Source organism: Odontomachus brunneus, unplaced genomic scaffold (genome assembly GCF_010583005.1).
Source record: "Odontomachus brunneus isolate Ranch 3 - 2012 unplaced genomic scaffold, Obru_v1 Obru_scaffold_008, whole genome shotgun sequence".
NCBI classification, from domain to species: domain Eukaryota; kingdom Metazoa; phylum Arthropoda; class Insecta; order Hymenoptera; family Formicidae; genus Odontomachus; species Odontomachus brunneus.
In genome coordinates, this window is record NW_022639458.1 from 150,164 (window position 1) to 166,609 (window position 16,446).

The 16,446-nt window shown below is 42.9% G+C and overlaps 1 protein-coding gene across 4 annotated transcripts in view; it reads right to left on the minus strand.

The window, feature by feature from the left end:
• The window catches only part of LOC116854090, a 220,381-nt gene that overhangs the window by 119,664 nt on the left and 84,271 nt on the right, over positions 1-16,446 (minus strand). The window contains exon 2 of one of the 4 annotated variants that reach the window (XM_032835637.1): positions 14,180-14,620. The exons of the other annotated variants lie outside the window; for them this stretch is intronic. Coding sequence (XP_032691528.1) covers positions 14,260-14,620 — 361 coding nt within the window. The 3' untranslated portion in view covers positions 14,180-14,259. Of the gene's footprint in view, positions 1-14,179; positions 14,621-16,446 lie in introns of those variants that run through there. 4 annotated transcript variants of the gene reach the window in all.

Genomic DNA, 16,446 nt, shown 5'->3' on the forward strand with positions numbered 1-16,446 from the left:
ATATATATATATATATATATATATATATATATGTACCGCGTAGGGTTGAAACCCCCAGTAATGATCATTACCTCCGGCACAGTGACAAGTGAGCCCGGGGAACCGAGCGCTACGACTGCAGGAAATGGCCACAGATAACACTGTCACGGCCATTTTTATATTATGACGAATGGATCATCTTTCTTCCGTTAACTCAGCCCCGCTGGGGTGCCAGGACCGTGAGGTGGATGTGATAGATTTCGTACAACTGTTCGCGTACTTCTTAGCGAATAGTACTTCTTGCTGTTGGCGCCGCGCTCTTTGATCGCGACAGAATTGAGTTTCAAAACTTTATACTCAGAGAAAAATTTGGTAATAACAACTATATAATTATATCGCAGAAAATGTCTTTTTTTCGAATATGAAAAATGTATAGAAGACAGAATACTGTATAAAAAGTCGGCGAAATCATGATTTAATGAAGACTTTGGCCCGTACGACTGCCACGCATTTAATATCATCTCCTTCCACTGTAAGTCGTGCGATCATCGTTTTCTCCCATTTTTTCTGTGTTTCTCACGTCGCAAGTGACGATCGTAAAAGGGATCCCGCCTCGCGAGAAAGAAAAAAAAGAAAAAGGAGAAAAAGAAAATATCCGACTCGATAATGTTCCGTTTCGGATCTCATGGTGGCCCCCCCGCCGGCACGATGGCCTTTCTCAGCCCCCTCGCCACGCGGCAATAACGGCACCGGGCAGTCTTTCATATCGTATCGGGGAAGCTCGTCTATGTGGAAATGCGATCACTTAGAACCGGCCTCGAAGTATAATTCGCCTGCGTCTACGTGAGTCGGCGTGCCGGTTGGTTGCGTCCGTGTGAGCCAACAGATCGTATATTTTTTATTATTGGTCGATGGAGCTGGTCTCTCCCGGGAGGGGGAGGGGGAGGGTGGAAACGGCGGAGTGGTAGGTAGGAGGTTTCGATAGCTGACCACTCGACTGGATGTGGATGCTAGCTAGCCTTCTTTTCTTCCTTTCTTCCTTCTCTCTTCGCGTTTGGCTCCTCGTGTCCTTTTCCCTGTGCTCCCGTTTCCACCACCATGTTGCGAGAAGAATCGTTCGAGTGAACGCGCGAACCTGTGGTCGTGTGTATTTTTCGCTCGGTATACGACGTTCGCGTGTGTCCATTTCTCCCCTCTCCCCTTCTCTCTTTGTAGATATATATGCAGCACGGTGGACCGCGTATCTCTTAGGTCGAGGTCGTTTTATTGAGTGTGGACGGCGGAGAAGCGATTCTCATGTTTTTACATCGAGGCAATTTTTCCATCTCGCCCCGTTGCCTTCAAGAACACGGACTTTCGACGTTCAGGACCGCCGTCTGGCTATTTCCGTCCTCCTCCTCCTCCTGCCCTTTCGCGCTCCTTCCACGCTCTCGATTCTCGGATCAGTCGGTCTCATCAACCGATATCATTCGTCCTGTACGCGACACGAAATTCGAAGGGACATCTTAAGCCGACGTCTATGCTCGGATTGCTGTGACGAATTTGCGAGTGGCCGACACGAATTGACGAGGAGAGGTGGAATATACGTGGCGAAATTAAAATTGCACGAGTTTCTCAAGATTTTGCTTCCTTAGTTTCAACTTTAGTCGTAGACAAAAAGGTTGTCCGTAATTTTTGGAGTAAATTTGTGAACTCTCTGTCTTGTCTAATGAAAGAATAATTTTTTTATCGGAGAGTTTACAAACCCACTCCAAAAATTACAGATCTTTTTGCTCACGACTATAGGCGTTAAGAAGTTCGTAGAATTTTAATATTTCTAAATAACAGTTAGATTTTGCCAAATCATTACTTTATCGCATTTACATTCTTCGAAAAACTAATTACACGTGATAACGATGGAAAAGATACACACTATCGGAAGTTAAAGATAATAGAACGCAATTACAAATGATTAGGACGAGAACCCGCTCTATGTAATCAGACATTGCGGGGGCAAAAGCACGAATAATTTCGCGATGGCGGAATGGCAACATCATGCCTCCACTCCGCGTTATCTTCCGAATGAGAGATCTTCCGAATCGCGCGGCGAGACGACTGTAGTCGACTTTCTGAAATCTAATCATCCCGAGAGAGGGAGAGAGAGAGGAAGAGGGACCACCGCGGTACTCTCCCACGTATACTCGGGGGATGAAGCGGGCCGCTCGTTTAATTCAATCGTCGAAGCGTGCAGCGCGCGGCGGGCTATCCGTTATTAACTTTAACCGTAACCACGTAGTACGTAAGAGCCGTCGCAGACATGGTTATTCCGGGGGTGGCGTTGCTCGCTAGTATTGGGGCCCACACGGACGCGCTGCGCTACTCCACGAGGATTTCTCGTGGAGGAGCGGAGTGTCGAAGGTAGTACCTCCATCCGGAAGATTCCTTGGAGAAGGCTCCTTCGCGGAGTGGAAGCGCCGGTTGGCTCGCTCGCGCTTTCGGGGGTGTTCGCTGACGAAGCTCGGGGATTGGTCTAGGACGATGGCTGTCCGTACCTTTCTCTCTCTCTCTCTCTCTCTCTCTCTCTCTCTCTTCCTCTTTCTCTTTCTATCTCTTTCTCTACCCCTCTTCCCTGTCTCCTCGCCTTCGCTGGCTTGATTATACGTTGACCTAAGAAAATCAACCACCCACCACCAGTAGCATCAGCAGCAGCAGCAGCAGCAGCAACGCCAGCCGCACGTCCTCGGCCTTCGTCCTTCTCCGAGGTGGCCCCGCCATCCTCTCGACCATCCAGCCGAGAGGAGAGAAGCTTCGTGGCGCGGCGAACAAGCGAACCAGGTGCCCCGAGATCTAACCTTCCTCCTCCATCGGCGGAAGTTGCACCGCTACCGGAGCGAAGAGAAAGAGAGAAAGAGAACGGAGGACGAGGGCGAGGGCGGCAGAGAGGGAGGGACAGAGGGAGAGAAAGCGAGCGAGGGGTAACTCATCGCTTATGGATACTGATGACTCGCGCAATGAACTCAGACCGCGCTAAGGGTGGTACCGCTGCGGTAAACCCACCGTTCTTCCCTTCTCTTGTCTTCGGCATCCATTCGTCCCTCTCATCCGCATCCCTCTTCTTCGCCGCTCGATCATACTCCTCTTTCTTTCTCTTCCACGGTTACTCTTCTCTTTCTCTCCTTCCAACCCTTGCGATCTTTCAATAACATTTTCCCTTTTTCTCGGGCCAGGCTTGGGGAGAGGTAGTGGAAATTGTGGGTATGTCTTATGTATAGAACATGCGGCCGCTTCGTTGCGTCCGTTCGGCGGTCTCGTACGCCTTGCTCCGCGGTTACGTCGAAAAAGCGATCGAGTTAATGCGTTTCGAGTGACAGATGGGCTCGCTCGTCTTTCCCGAAACAACTATCAACGAGATGCAGATCATCGCTTATCGATACGATTGTTGTGAACTTAGATATTTTTAAGTTTCTCTAAATTTCTTCGAATTTCCATTCAAAAAGATCTGACAAACGAATTGTTTAAAATTGAGAGACTTTTCATTCATTTAGAATGAATTCTTCCGCTCTCTGTGTATGTGTATGTATGTGTGTATGAATTGTCTTATAAATATTTTTTATCTCATATCGAAGAATCTGATGTATAGTAAGTTTCAATAAGACCTTACCATTTACTAGGCCTGCATTTAATACGATATAATATGATGTAACATGATATGTAATGACAGATTAGTTAAATAATCAGTATCAAAATGAAAAATTAGTTAAATAACCAGCAGTAATGTGCACGCATATCTAGATAGGAGCAATTAAAGAGAATTGAAATTAGATCCGTTTTATCCTGACTAGAAATTTATTTCATGATTTTGATTAGATTAATCCCAATTAGTTATCTGGTTTGTATAAAATGATGTTATCGAGTCCTAATTAATAAGTTCCTTATTATTGATAAAATTTTGATTGACACGCTACGTTACATAATTTTTTTGGATTCAATAATATTATCTATGACTGATTGAGATCAACTTGATCAGCACTATGGGATACATTTCTTGTTGGGATCTCCCCGGAGAAAATACTAGAGATATCACTTGGTTAATGGCTTATGGTTGTCATAACAAAATATTAAAGTTAGTTTTTATCCATGAATATGAAAAGGTTGTACAGATCATAATATTCTGAGAGTGGTACATTGGCTTTCTTTGCTGCCTATTTATATGTGTTTGAGCAAAATTTTTAGTGCCGTATAGTGTAACTAAACCTTACAAATGTCTCAATCTAATATTGGTTTTACAGACCACAATAGAGAGACAATAATATTTTTTCAGTAGAAGTAACTATATATGAGGATATGCTAATTGAGCATTATATATCATAAGAACTGAGATAGGTATATAACAACAGCAATTTTCAATGCAATATCTACTTAACTTAAGTTTACCTTAATTTCTTTTTTAACGGTAGAGAATGTGATTGTAGCAGCTATAACAGTTTTTTCCGTGTTAAAATAAATTCTATCCGAGCAACAATTAGCAAAATATATGTTACAAACGGCTAATTTAAGAAAAAACAAAGAAAAACTTAAGAAACTGGTGAGCTTTAGTCTGATAAACGTTAGGGACTTATTGAAGCTTAGTGCACTTCATAGTCATTGGAACAAATTAACTCTGACTGAAACATTCAGATGGACGAAGAATCTATTCTAAGGTTTGAGTGAAATGTTCACTCTCATGTTTTCAAGCGACAGTATTTTCTTATTATCACTAAGAATAATTTTTTCACTCATTTTCCAGCGAGATTTCCCTCCAAGAAGTTCAGAAAGTAGATCTTGAAAGCAGATCTCGCTTTTGCAAAATTAGACACATCTACCCCGTTTCTTCGCAGTGTGTTGCCTTATCCGGCTTGGAAAAATTCTTCCGGATTTTGATTAAGAAGTATAACACAGAGAATACATAATACATTGTGAATACATAATACACTCGTATCCACTGTGGCTGACGTGTAACACACGTCACGGCTGCAACATACTTTTCTCTTCGCCCAAAGCACCTTCGCTCAAACACCTTGACGCGCGGCCTCACGTGCGCATTAAACGGACGCGATATGCACGGAATATCGCCGGACTAACGAGGCGTTACAAACTGAATAGAGTGGAAATTTCGTCGCGACGCGCACCGTTGAGGAAGTACCGACGTTGCTTTTTCCACCGTCTCCTACACTCTCCGCCACCGAGTTCGTCATCGTCGTCGTCGTCGTCGTCGCCGTCGCCGTCTCCTCCTCACGACCATTCGTTTCTATTATCTCGCGTTAAGGGAGCGCGGCCGGCCGGTCGGTCGGTGGATCGGTCGCTCCCGCCGAGGTTAGATTTATTTTCACTCCGCGGGTATTTTTTTATGGTCCCGCACGCGCTATAGACGCGCCGCTCGAGGTCCTGGAGGGAAGGACCTCGCTCGCACGCGTCGGATCCGCAACGATCGTTCTCGCACGTACGCACTGAATCATACGGCGGGCGCGTGCACGTATTCCTCGCGGACTTCTCGCGTGCGTGTATACACATGAGCGGCTGAGCGGACGGGACCGGTCGTATAATAAACCCATAAACACCCCCGTCGCACGGGGAAAAGGGCGCGGGGCGGTTAACAGGGGCGAAAGACAGAGACGAGCCCACCCCCGTTCTCCCGGAGAGTAATACATAAAATGCCGCGCACACGCTCCGAACGTTAGCCGCGGGATTCACGCGACGATACATCGATCCGCCGGCATCTTGGGAATAAATCGCGAGACAGCCGAGCTTCGTTGTCTCGACGGGTTTCCCTTCGTTCAAAAGGAGACTGTATGTCCGCTGCATCTTTTTTGCGAGGATGACTGAGCACGATCCAAGTTGTATTTGCTCATTAAATATTCTTACAATACTTTTTTGTGTTATCAATCAGTTTATATTTTATATAATTATGTAAGTATAATATCAATCTCTCTATATATACATTGAGGAAAGAATGCTTGATAATTGTGATTATAATTACATTGAGAGAAAAAATATTTAAGAAGTAAAGAATATTTATTCGGTGGGTATTAATAACATATTTTTACTTATATAATATATTTTACACACAAATAAGAAAATATAGATTTTAAGAAATATAGATTAGCTTATATTTCTTAGCAAGATATGAGATTTCAGGGACACAGTTTATTTCCTGTACTATTAAAAATATATTAAACATATAATAATAATATTCTTTACTACTAAATATATATATACATACATATATATGTGTGTGTGTGTGTGTGTGTATGTGTGTGTACTGAAATTGAAAATACAATATATATGAAATTATATATGAAATTGAATATACAATATGTATACTGAAATTGAAAAGGATTTATATGAAAAAAGTATCCTATAATTATTGTGATGCTTTTAAAATAAAATAATATATATTTGGAAATTAACCACGAAATATAATGAATTGGCATGCAGCGCAGAGAAACGATCGGGAGTGTTCCGGAAAGTTATTGAATGTTACGGAATACTGTTAAAAACTGTCTCTCGCGCTTTGCTTGCTTCTTGTATTCTATTCGAAGTGGCGTCTCTATCGGCCGAATTTTCTCACGCGTTGGAAGTTGACTAATCGCGCCTCTTATCTTCGTATGTATCGCTTTGATCTCTCGCCTGCGAACTCGTCTCAGTCAATTTCTGAACGTCTATCACGTTTCGCGAACCCCCGAACGCTCGAACGTTCCGCGGACCCGAGCACGCTCGCACGGCAATCTTTTAAATATCGAATACTTTTCCCGTATAAGTTTCCGCATACCTCTCGGAGAAAAGAAAATTATCGAGATGTGTTCGAGACCTTTCGAAGGTCGAGTTGTTACGAATTCCGGCTCCTAAATTACGATCCTGCTAGCTCAGGCGATAAAACGCTCCTGATAAAGGAGCGTCCGATCGAGCGTGCCATACATCAGTAGCAATGTCGGGTAGAAACGACCTTGCGAGCGCGCGATGCATGCACGTTGTATGCATCGTGTACGCGCGGGCGGTATGCAGCGCCGTGAGACTTCCTCCGTAGTGAAAGAAGAGGCACGCGGGAAGGTGGTGAGGAGAGGACAAAAGAAAGATTCACGCGGTGTGTGTGAGAGAGAGAGAGAGAGAGAGAAGTTGAGAAGGGAGGGATGAGGGAGAAGGAGGAGGGAATTCCTAAGCACCCGGAGCGCAATGCTTACCCGCGGTAACGTTTAAGCGTTTGCCATAAGTACGAGACCTTAGCGCGCATCAAGGAAACAAACAGCTGGCGCGCGCAATATGAATTAAACATGCTGATTAATAATTAACAAGTTGCCGGCTCTCTCCTCGCCCGCGTATATGCCGGTGCAGAAGAGAGAAGGTGGATAGAGAGAAGGTGTTCGTTCTCTCTCCTCATCCTATACCTGGCGTCTTCGCGCCGCGTGCGCGACTCGGTCGATTAAATCTTACGTCTTCGATATTCGCGACGAGAGGCAACTGTTTCGCCGTGGTATTACAACACGCGTCGGAGATACCGCGCGGAAATGTCCGGCGTGGGTGAGAGCGCGCGCGATTCTTTCTCTTCTCGGCTCAACTCGGCTTGGACCATTGTGCGAGTACAAGTATTCACGCGGTAGTTACGGGTAACTTGCCTGTCCCGCTTTTAACGTGCTATCGCGTGAGTTTTTTGGACTTTATCAGTTAATTTTGTAATTGACACGTCATTTGTGAACGTTTGTGCAATCACTGAGGAGAGTTAAGTGAGATGACTTTCCAAGAAATTATAATGCCGAAATCAGTACAACGTGACAACGAAAAAAACAATATCGGCTACTAATTGATCAAAATTTTCTTTTTAATTAAAATAATAGACAAATCAAAACTAGTCAATCGTTATATACAAAATTAAACATAATTTCATCGATCAGTGAAATTAATTATTAATCGAACTCTAATGTGTAGTTAATTATACACTGATTAATAATTAATTTCATCAATCGATTAAATTATTCGTGATTGTATATGTAACAATTAATGTTGATGATTGATTTGCAGATTACGCAAAGATTAGGCAAAATTTTAATCGATGAATATTTAACACTATTAAAAAATATAATTTCCCTAAAATAAAAATAACAAAAAATAATGATATGCTTTTCCCGGCATATTATTGACAATAATAATTTTTCAGGATTTTCATTGCACGCTTTTAATATTTCGGAATAATTATGTCTTGTGAGAGTTTTCGTTTCGGTATCCGGAGTATGACTTTAGGAAATTATGCAACTTTCCAAATTCCGGAATGCCTTTTTCCGAAACAATGCATGTACTCATCCGTTCTTCGCGGTAGAGTCAGACGTTTCCGCATTCTATTCCGCATGTTCGGTATAACTCGGTAGAATATGCATTTAGTCGCCTATATCGCGAGTAATAAGCATTGCTCGAAGTTTTCGTTCGGCAACTCGGGCCCGGGAGAATTTTGTTGTGATCGCGACTTGCTGCGAATCGGGAGGTAATTCGACTCACGAGTTGTCGAATAGGATTATACAGTCGAACGAACGGCAGGCGGCCGCTTTCGCCTTTTGGCACCGGGTAGTTTCTCACTTTCTCTACTTCGCGCGTCCATAAAGGTAACTCTTCGCAAAGAAGCGGCCAGACGAAGGCGCGGACGGTCGTTTACCGCGGTCTCGCGGCGGCAAGAACTGGGTTTAAAGTTCCGGCCGAATTAACGACGCGAAAGGGGTGCTGCGTTCGGTCGTTTTCATATTTATGTTACCGCGTTGAAGATCCCGTGGTAAACGCCCCACCACCTAGTCGCTCCTCTCCTCCTCTCGCACAAATCCGATCAATTCTTCCCGCAAACCGGGAAAAAGTTGGCCCGCCAAGAAGAAGTCGGCGAGACGGAGGGTTCGCCGGCTCGCTCGCTCGCTCGCTCGCTCGCTTGCTCGTTCGCCTCTTCATGTTTATTAATGTCCCGTACGTCCGTCTATCGATTCGCCGTTTCACTCTCGTTCCTCTCGCGAGAGATAATGATACTGACCTACGCCAGCTGTCGCGTAACCGTGGATTTAAATGACTTAACAACGCAGCGGATAGCCGCCGGCAGCCGTCCGGGCTCTTGACACATTGACTGCATACATTACTGTAAACGTCGCCGTCGACGCGATCGACGCGAGGAAGAGATTGAAAGGCGGCTGGCTGAGTGCGTTTAAGTAGAAACATGTGGCACTGTCAGAGTATCGTCGGAGTTCACTAGTGACTTTGGCGCAGTCCGCAGACGGGAAAGGATGTTTATTCGAAAGATCGTGAGAGACGCCTCTCGCGTCGCCCCTCGCGACGTGAAAACACGCCGCTGTGTATATGCATGCTTGCTTGATGCATTACAGTGAGATTCATCGCAAATTAAACAACGACTGAATGCTACGTTGTTTATTCTAGCTGAGGAGAACCCGTGGTTTTTCGGTTACGTGAAAGGAAATCTTCTTGAAAATGGAGATTTTTCCGTCGAACAAAAACGATTTTGAAAGCCGCAGATGTAATGGTTTCTTAAAAAATAACGATCTTAAAATAACTATTTTAGATATTCTAAAACATTTCTTAGAGAAACCAGAAAGTACGTCCCTTAATCTGGAGCCATTTTCGATCCTATCCGATTTTTCATTTTGAATTACCCGCAAACTAATTGAATAAGGACTTTCAGTTCACATGCTAAAAAAGTTATGGTTGATGGGAAGATGAGATTTAAACATTGCTAAGTCACTTCAATCGTCTATCAAATAACAAAAAGACAAAGTTACTATGGAATTATTTTTGGCACCAGTCTACAAGATTAAGATATCAAAATGTAAAATAAAAATGATTCTTCATTATATTTCGGTTCTTTACATGAAATATAATACATAATAAGAGTTTTATGTAAGTAACTTATTATTTTTGGCTATATTATACACGATTAAGGTTTCTGTATCGTCAAGCTCCAATCATGACCAAAAAAGAGAAGATTCAGTTATGGCCAATCGATTAATTGATCGACAAAGTGTTAAAATACGTTGAAACAGAAAAAGAAAACGAGAACTGTTTTCAACTCAGTCGCTCGAGTCTCGAGTATCCTGTAAAATTTTTATGCTTTGTCAAGAAATAACGTACACTATAGATTGCGCAAAGAATCTCTCTTTCTCTCTCAGAATCTCCTCCTTGGCGTTCTACTCGAACCGGAAAGATTTTCGATAAAGCCTCCGGACTTGCCCCTCTCGCGGATTCATTAATACCTTATATCGAGACGAGGAGCCGCGTAATTGCCGCTCGCACCCCGAGCGGCTTTAACATTCTACAAAGGTGGGTATAGGGTGACGAGTCCAGGAAGCATAGCCATAATTGTGGGGCGAGAGAGTGGGGGAGGGGAGAAGGAAAGAGAGGCAGGAGAAGCGGATGGAGGCAACGAACGACACGAGAGCCGTAACGCCGTGGCTGTATGGATTAATTAGCGATAAGGCTTCTAATGAGCGGCAGGTGAGCGAATGAGCGGGCGAACGACTAAGTAAGCCGCGGCTCACTCAGTCCGTTTGATGCGTGAATTACGATGATACATCAGGAATACGGATGCGATGCCTCGACGCGTACTCTTCCTTCTTGGGTAGATAATAAGCGCGGGCCGTTTATTTTTATAAAGCTGAAATCTCTCTCTCTCCCTTTCTTTCTCTTTCTCATTCAATGACCTATCTCTCTCACCTGCTACTTGAATTATTTCATACGTTTAATTTTCTCGAAAAGAGAAACGCACCCGCGAGAGCAACGATGATATTTCGCGCAACGCGTTCAGATATACGATCCGAATAAATTGCGACGCAAAACATCGGTATCACCCTATGAATACTTAAAGCGGCCGGGGAAAATACTTCGCCCCGAGAACCAGATATGCACTTAACCGCGTTGCACAAAAACACCGTGCGACCATCATAGGGTTAAACTTCGAGCTCGCCTCTAATCACGTTCGGGCGCGCGCGCTTCTCGTTAACATCGAATTACATCAGCCGCGTTCAAGTCAGACAACGTTGCACCGCCCCTCTCTTTCTCTCTCTTTCTCTCTTCCTCTCGATTGTCTCCCGACGACGGGCGTAGTCGGGGCTGCTTTCGTCGTCGTATATCCTAACGAAATTATGCGGTTACTTTTGCAACGTGGCATTACGGGAGAATACGGCGGGCAAACAGAAATAATGGCTGCGTCGCGACGCGTAAGCGACGATGCGTACGCGCTTATGGTGTACGCGAGACGGCCGTTGGACGGACACCTTAAGAGGGCCGGGGAGTCACGTCCTGTGAATTGTGGGCCACGTGACGGAGGCGTGATCGAGGTGCGACGCGATGGAACAATGCCATCGGAGCTCTTCGAGGAGGAATGCCGTACGCCGCGCCCATCTTTTCACGATCTGCTCGCTCGCTCTCTCGCGAGTCACAGTCCTGAACGACGGCGACGATGACGACGTCGGTTGACAATCGAACCGCGGGGGGGAATCGATGCCTCAAATCGATCGGGAGAGTGATTTCGAGCCTCGGCGAAGTTTTACCGTTCGTCCCGATCAGAGGACGGACGGCGTCTAACGGGATCGCGAACTTCCACGCGCTCTCAACTTCCACCTCGCTCGTGACTAACACGAACCTCGTCGTTGTCGTGTCGTCGTTGTGTTTTGCACGAAATGCCGACGGTGATAGCGCTTTATACGGCGAATACAATCAGAAGTCAATCGCGTCCGATAATACAGTCTGCTTTGTAATATTTCAGAAGCGAGGATCGGTGTGACAGGCATGACAGGAGATTCAGAGTTATTGGGTTCTTAGAACATTTTGTTTAACATAGAAAAATAATTTCTAACAAAAAAATATATGTAAAAATATTTCTTTCGTCGGTTTTGATGGACTTTGAACATATCGTAGAGCAGCTAAAAATAAGAGACATATTTTTTGTGAGACATATATTTTATTTTCTCGAACATTTAGAGGTTAAAAGAACTCTTAAAGGGAAATTCGTTAAAATTGATTGTAAACGAATGTCTTCGGTACCTAGAAGATATTAATAAGTGATGGGAGATCAGGTAGGACACTTTTCAAAAATTCGAAGTTACAACTTCTCAGACAATTTGCGATTGACTGTACCACATGAAAGAAAACATACTCATATTGCTCTGGTACCAGGTTGGCTAGCAATTCAGAATAAGAGGACCCACATATGAAGGCTGCGTTCCGATACTCACTGGCAATATTGATAGTACTACGAATGCTGTTTCGATATACGCGATAGTAAGCTTTCAAAGCACTTTCGTGTTCATATGACATCATAGATTTTCTCGTTATTTCCTACTTTCGTTACTGCGATTCACAAGATGAGACGTTTACAGTAGAAACATCGTGGCTCATAGAAGGATTGTGTCTTACAGACGAAAATAATAATAAGTATTTATAAAATAAGTATTTTATTTTATAATAACGCGTGTAAATATTGATAATAACTGTAGTTATTTCCATATTTTGCTAATTCTATATTAATTACTAATAATATCGAAATTCAGTAAAAATATAATTATGTACGATAGTTTCATTCAGTTTTCTCTATTCACAGTAGATCAAGACAGTATACTTGTAAAGACGGAACGCTTGTGTCAGTACATTGCGATGATGTCACGCTTGCAGTACTGGCAATGAATGTCGGAACGTATCCTGATTAGTAGTTCCGGGATCTTCGTGAGAGGCTTCCACAGTGTTCCTGCTGACACTTTAATAGAGTTCAACTTTACCTCAGCCATTCATATGCTTACTTTCAATATCATTTTATGAATGAAAATTGTTTTCATTAACCGAAACGGTGTATCATACATTTGCAGAAAAATTCATTTTAACTAATAACATGTCACTTAAGTTTATTCACTCACAGGCGAGAATATTAATACCAAATTTCAAGACGCTCGCAAATGTGCGTGACTTTTTCTAAGTCGGTTTTTTTCTATTTTTAACTATAATATTTTTTTAATTTTAATGAAACTCAGGGAAAAGTACTTATACTCTCTGAAAGGAGCATTTTACAACTTTGGGCCAACGTATCTTTTAAGCCAACTAAACTCGGTCTTCTTCATGAAGAGAAGGAAATGATTTAGGCAAAAGCTTAATGATCTTTGATGTTCTTTATAATTTTGTATTTAGATTTTTCTAATTCACCATTCCTTTAATATTTTCTAGAGACACCTATTCACAAAATACGTGTCTTTTATTTTAAATTACTTCGTATAGCGTATTCAAAGTCCATTGAAATCGGTGGAAGACACTCTCGGTGTTTCCTTGTTAGGTGTATAACGTGAGGCTACTAGTTCTAACCGGATTTTCGTTAGTACATGAAAGTCAGCCCATGTCGCCTTGTAAACCGTAGACATGCACCTCTCTGCGGCGTCATTGGCCCCTAACGGGACCGAGAATTTCCATGCGGAGCTCGATAGTCGAGCGTACTCGAAGTGCTCGATTTACAGTGCGGAGGTGTAAATAGAGTTTTATAACTGGTACGCGTTCGCCATGCCGCGTTCCCGCGTGTAGTCTCTCTTAACGAAGTCGTTGCTCGTCCCGACACCCGATTCCCACAAAGCGAGTACTCACCTTCCCACAGAAGGATGCAGGTAGCGATCGCCCTTGCGTGATTTCATTTTCGCGGGATTTTCTTAGATTCAACCGAGCGAGAAATGAGAACACAGATTGTCAATCCTCTCATGTTCAAAAACAATAATTATAACTATCTGATTTTCCCTTTATGCTGATATTAAACAAATCTCTACATCCAAAGAACAAAACCCGAGATCAGATAACTACGTTCTGACGACGTGACGGTGGGAATCGCGATTTATACGGTAAATACAACCGGCAGTCAATCGCGAATAATGAATTTCATATGAAAATATTTTCGCGAAATAACCAACGTGCCAATACGATAAAAAATTCAGAGACAAATTATCAGCTCTACAGATCTTCTTTCTTTTTTAATAAAAAATAATAAACTCTAGAAAGGAATATGGAAGCGTCCACTTGAAATGTAAATCCTATCGAAATAAAATGTCAATACCTACATCCATTCGCACTTTGCGCGATTAGCTTCTAGTAATTGGAATCCGGACATGCTTTTGTTTCGTCTTCCACGCAAAAGGTGGGAGGAAACGTAGCCGAAGCGAACACCGCAATTACCTCCGTCCGTTTCCGACACACGACGTCGCGCGATCGCGAATTACCGCCGAATTCGTCAGAGCGCCAAAACCGTCCGCTAATGCCTCTTTCCTAATGAAGCCATCCATTCTCGACGTGCAGGTAGCCCGGTGCAAGGCTGTCGATCGATGGTCCGTTTTCCACAGGCCATAATGGACCGTGGCCTGCCTGTAGCCCTCGTAAGTAGGTACAGTCGTGCGTGTCACGCGCGTTATAATGCGATAAGACACGTGACACGCCATCGTTGTCGTTCAAACAAAATTCGTTGTCGTCGTCGTCGCTGTCGTGGCCGTTGTCGACGTTCCGCTCGGTTCCGCTCCATTCCGAGAGACATCGCCGCGCCATTGTGTCGGGCCGACGTTCGACGGTGACGGCGATGCCATACTCGAAGAGGAGCCTTGGGCCCCGTCCGTCTCGTCGTGACCTTATTCCACTAAAATACACACGACACGCATACCGAATTAGCGCTAACCGCGTCGTATACTCCGGTAGCGTCCACGTTATTCGTGGTTTCGACTTTTGCTGATCTCTGATCGAGATCCCATGAAAAATTCATTCCGTTTAACCCTCATATGGTACACATGTTTTCGACACTTTAATTTGACATACTGCAATCGTTTTCGTCTTCGCTTGTTTGCATTCCGTAAAAGTGCTAATAAAAGTTTGTAACTTTTCAGATGAATTTAAGAAATTAACTTTTTAGGATTTTCTTGTCAATACTTAAATTATGTTTAATTATATAGTTAAATATTGTTTTATTATATTTAATTATGAATGAAAATTGTTTAATCGAAACGGTGTATCATACATTTGCAGAAAAATTCATTTTAACTAATAATTTTAACTTTAATTATGTCAATATATAAATTTCATTCAAAATTAAATTTTCAAAAAAATATTACATATTTCAATTTATTAAAAAGCATAATTATGAGGGTACACAAAAACATACATAATTTTTTCAGTCAAAAAGTGAATAAAATTATTAATAGTTTCAAATTTTTGTGGTATTAATCTATTATATATATAATTCGGATTTTATTAACTTATTACAAGGATTAGCTATACGTGAATCTTTTCTTTTTATGTGTGCTCGTGATTAGAGTTTGAGGAAGTACAGGAATCTTTATCATGTATAATATAGCTAGAAATAAATAAGTTATTTACATAAAACTTTTTTTATATATTATATTTAATGTGTAAAGAAACATTGGTACTTTACATCTTTATTTTACATTTCAACGCCTTAACCTGACACATTAACATTCAGAAACGATCTCATAAGTTAGGTTAGGTTATTTTGCTTTTTTGACATGACAGTAAATTCAAATGTCTCAAAGTATTTAAATTTTATATTCCCATCAACTTTTTCGAAAGTCCTATAGTTTCACTAATTTGCGGGTAATTTTTAAAATTAAACATCAGGTGAGAAGTTGAAAATCACAATATGCTAGGTAAGGTTTGAAAATAATCTAATCTTTCGTAGTTTGAATGGCTACGTTGAAATAAGGAACCGTTCATTTGTAATTACTAATACGTCTTGATTGACTGATAGACATCCGTTAATGATTTCCTCCGATCACGGTGATTGTTATTGCCGCTGCAATCGGTAAAGTCGCCGCGGAAAATGGAGTGCGACTTCACGGTCGAGATCGTGCCGATCTTGCTGATATTCTCACAAGAACGTCTCATGTAGGAACGTGTTAATCATTTTCCGCCGAGGTTGGCTGGCCGAGGGAACTCTTATAGATGCTTCCAAGATCCTCTGTTCAGGCCGGAAATGAACTTAAGACTGCTTCCGTAGTCTTGATCGTGCCTTCTGTCGGAGCCACACGCAAAAAAATAGCACTGACTCTTCTCATATCGAAGTAACTGACGACGTTTCGTCAGGCATCGGGACAATAAAGATTATCTCGATGGTCGAGGGTGTAAGAATGGGTGTTACCTTGTTACACGGTACCCCGGTGCACCTACTTACACAGTCGCTCGCACGTTCCCTCAAACACACCCACACACACGCATACACACGATATACGCGGGTGTATACGGTCTTATTATCGCGCCGGTGCAATTAAAGAAGGAAGCCTAGAAATTAGCGGGTGGCGGACGTAGGTAAGTATAGAGTTGGCCGTGCTACGAGCCAGTGGCACCAACCACGAGAACTAAGGGGGATGGCTCGTTGAATCTACGTGGAACGAGAGAGAAAGAGAGAGAGAGAGAGAGAGAGAGAGAGAGAGAGAGAGAGAGAGAGAGAGAGAG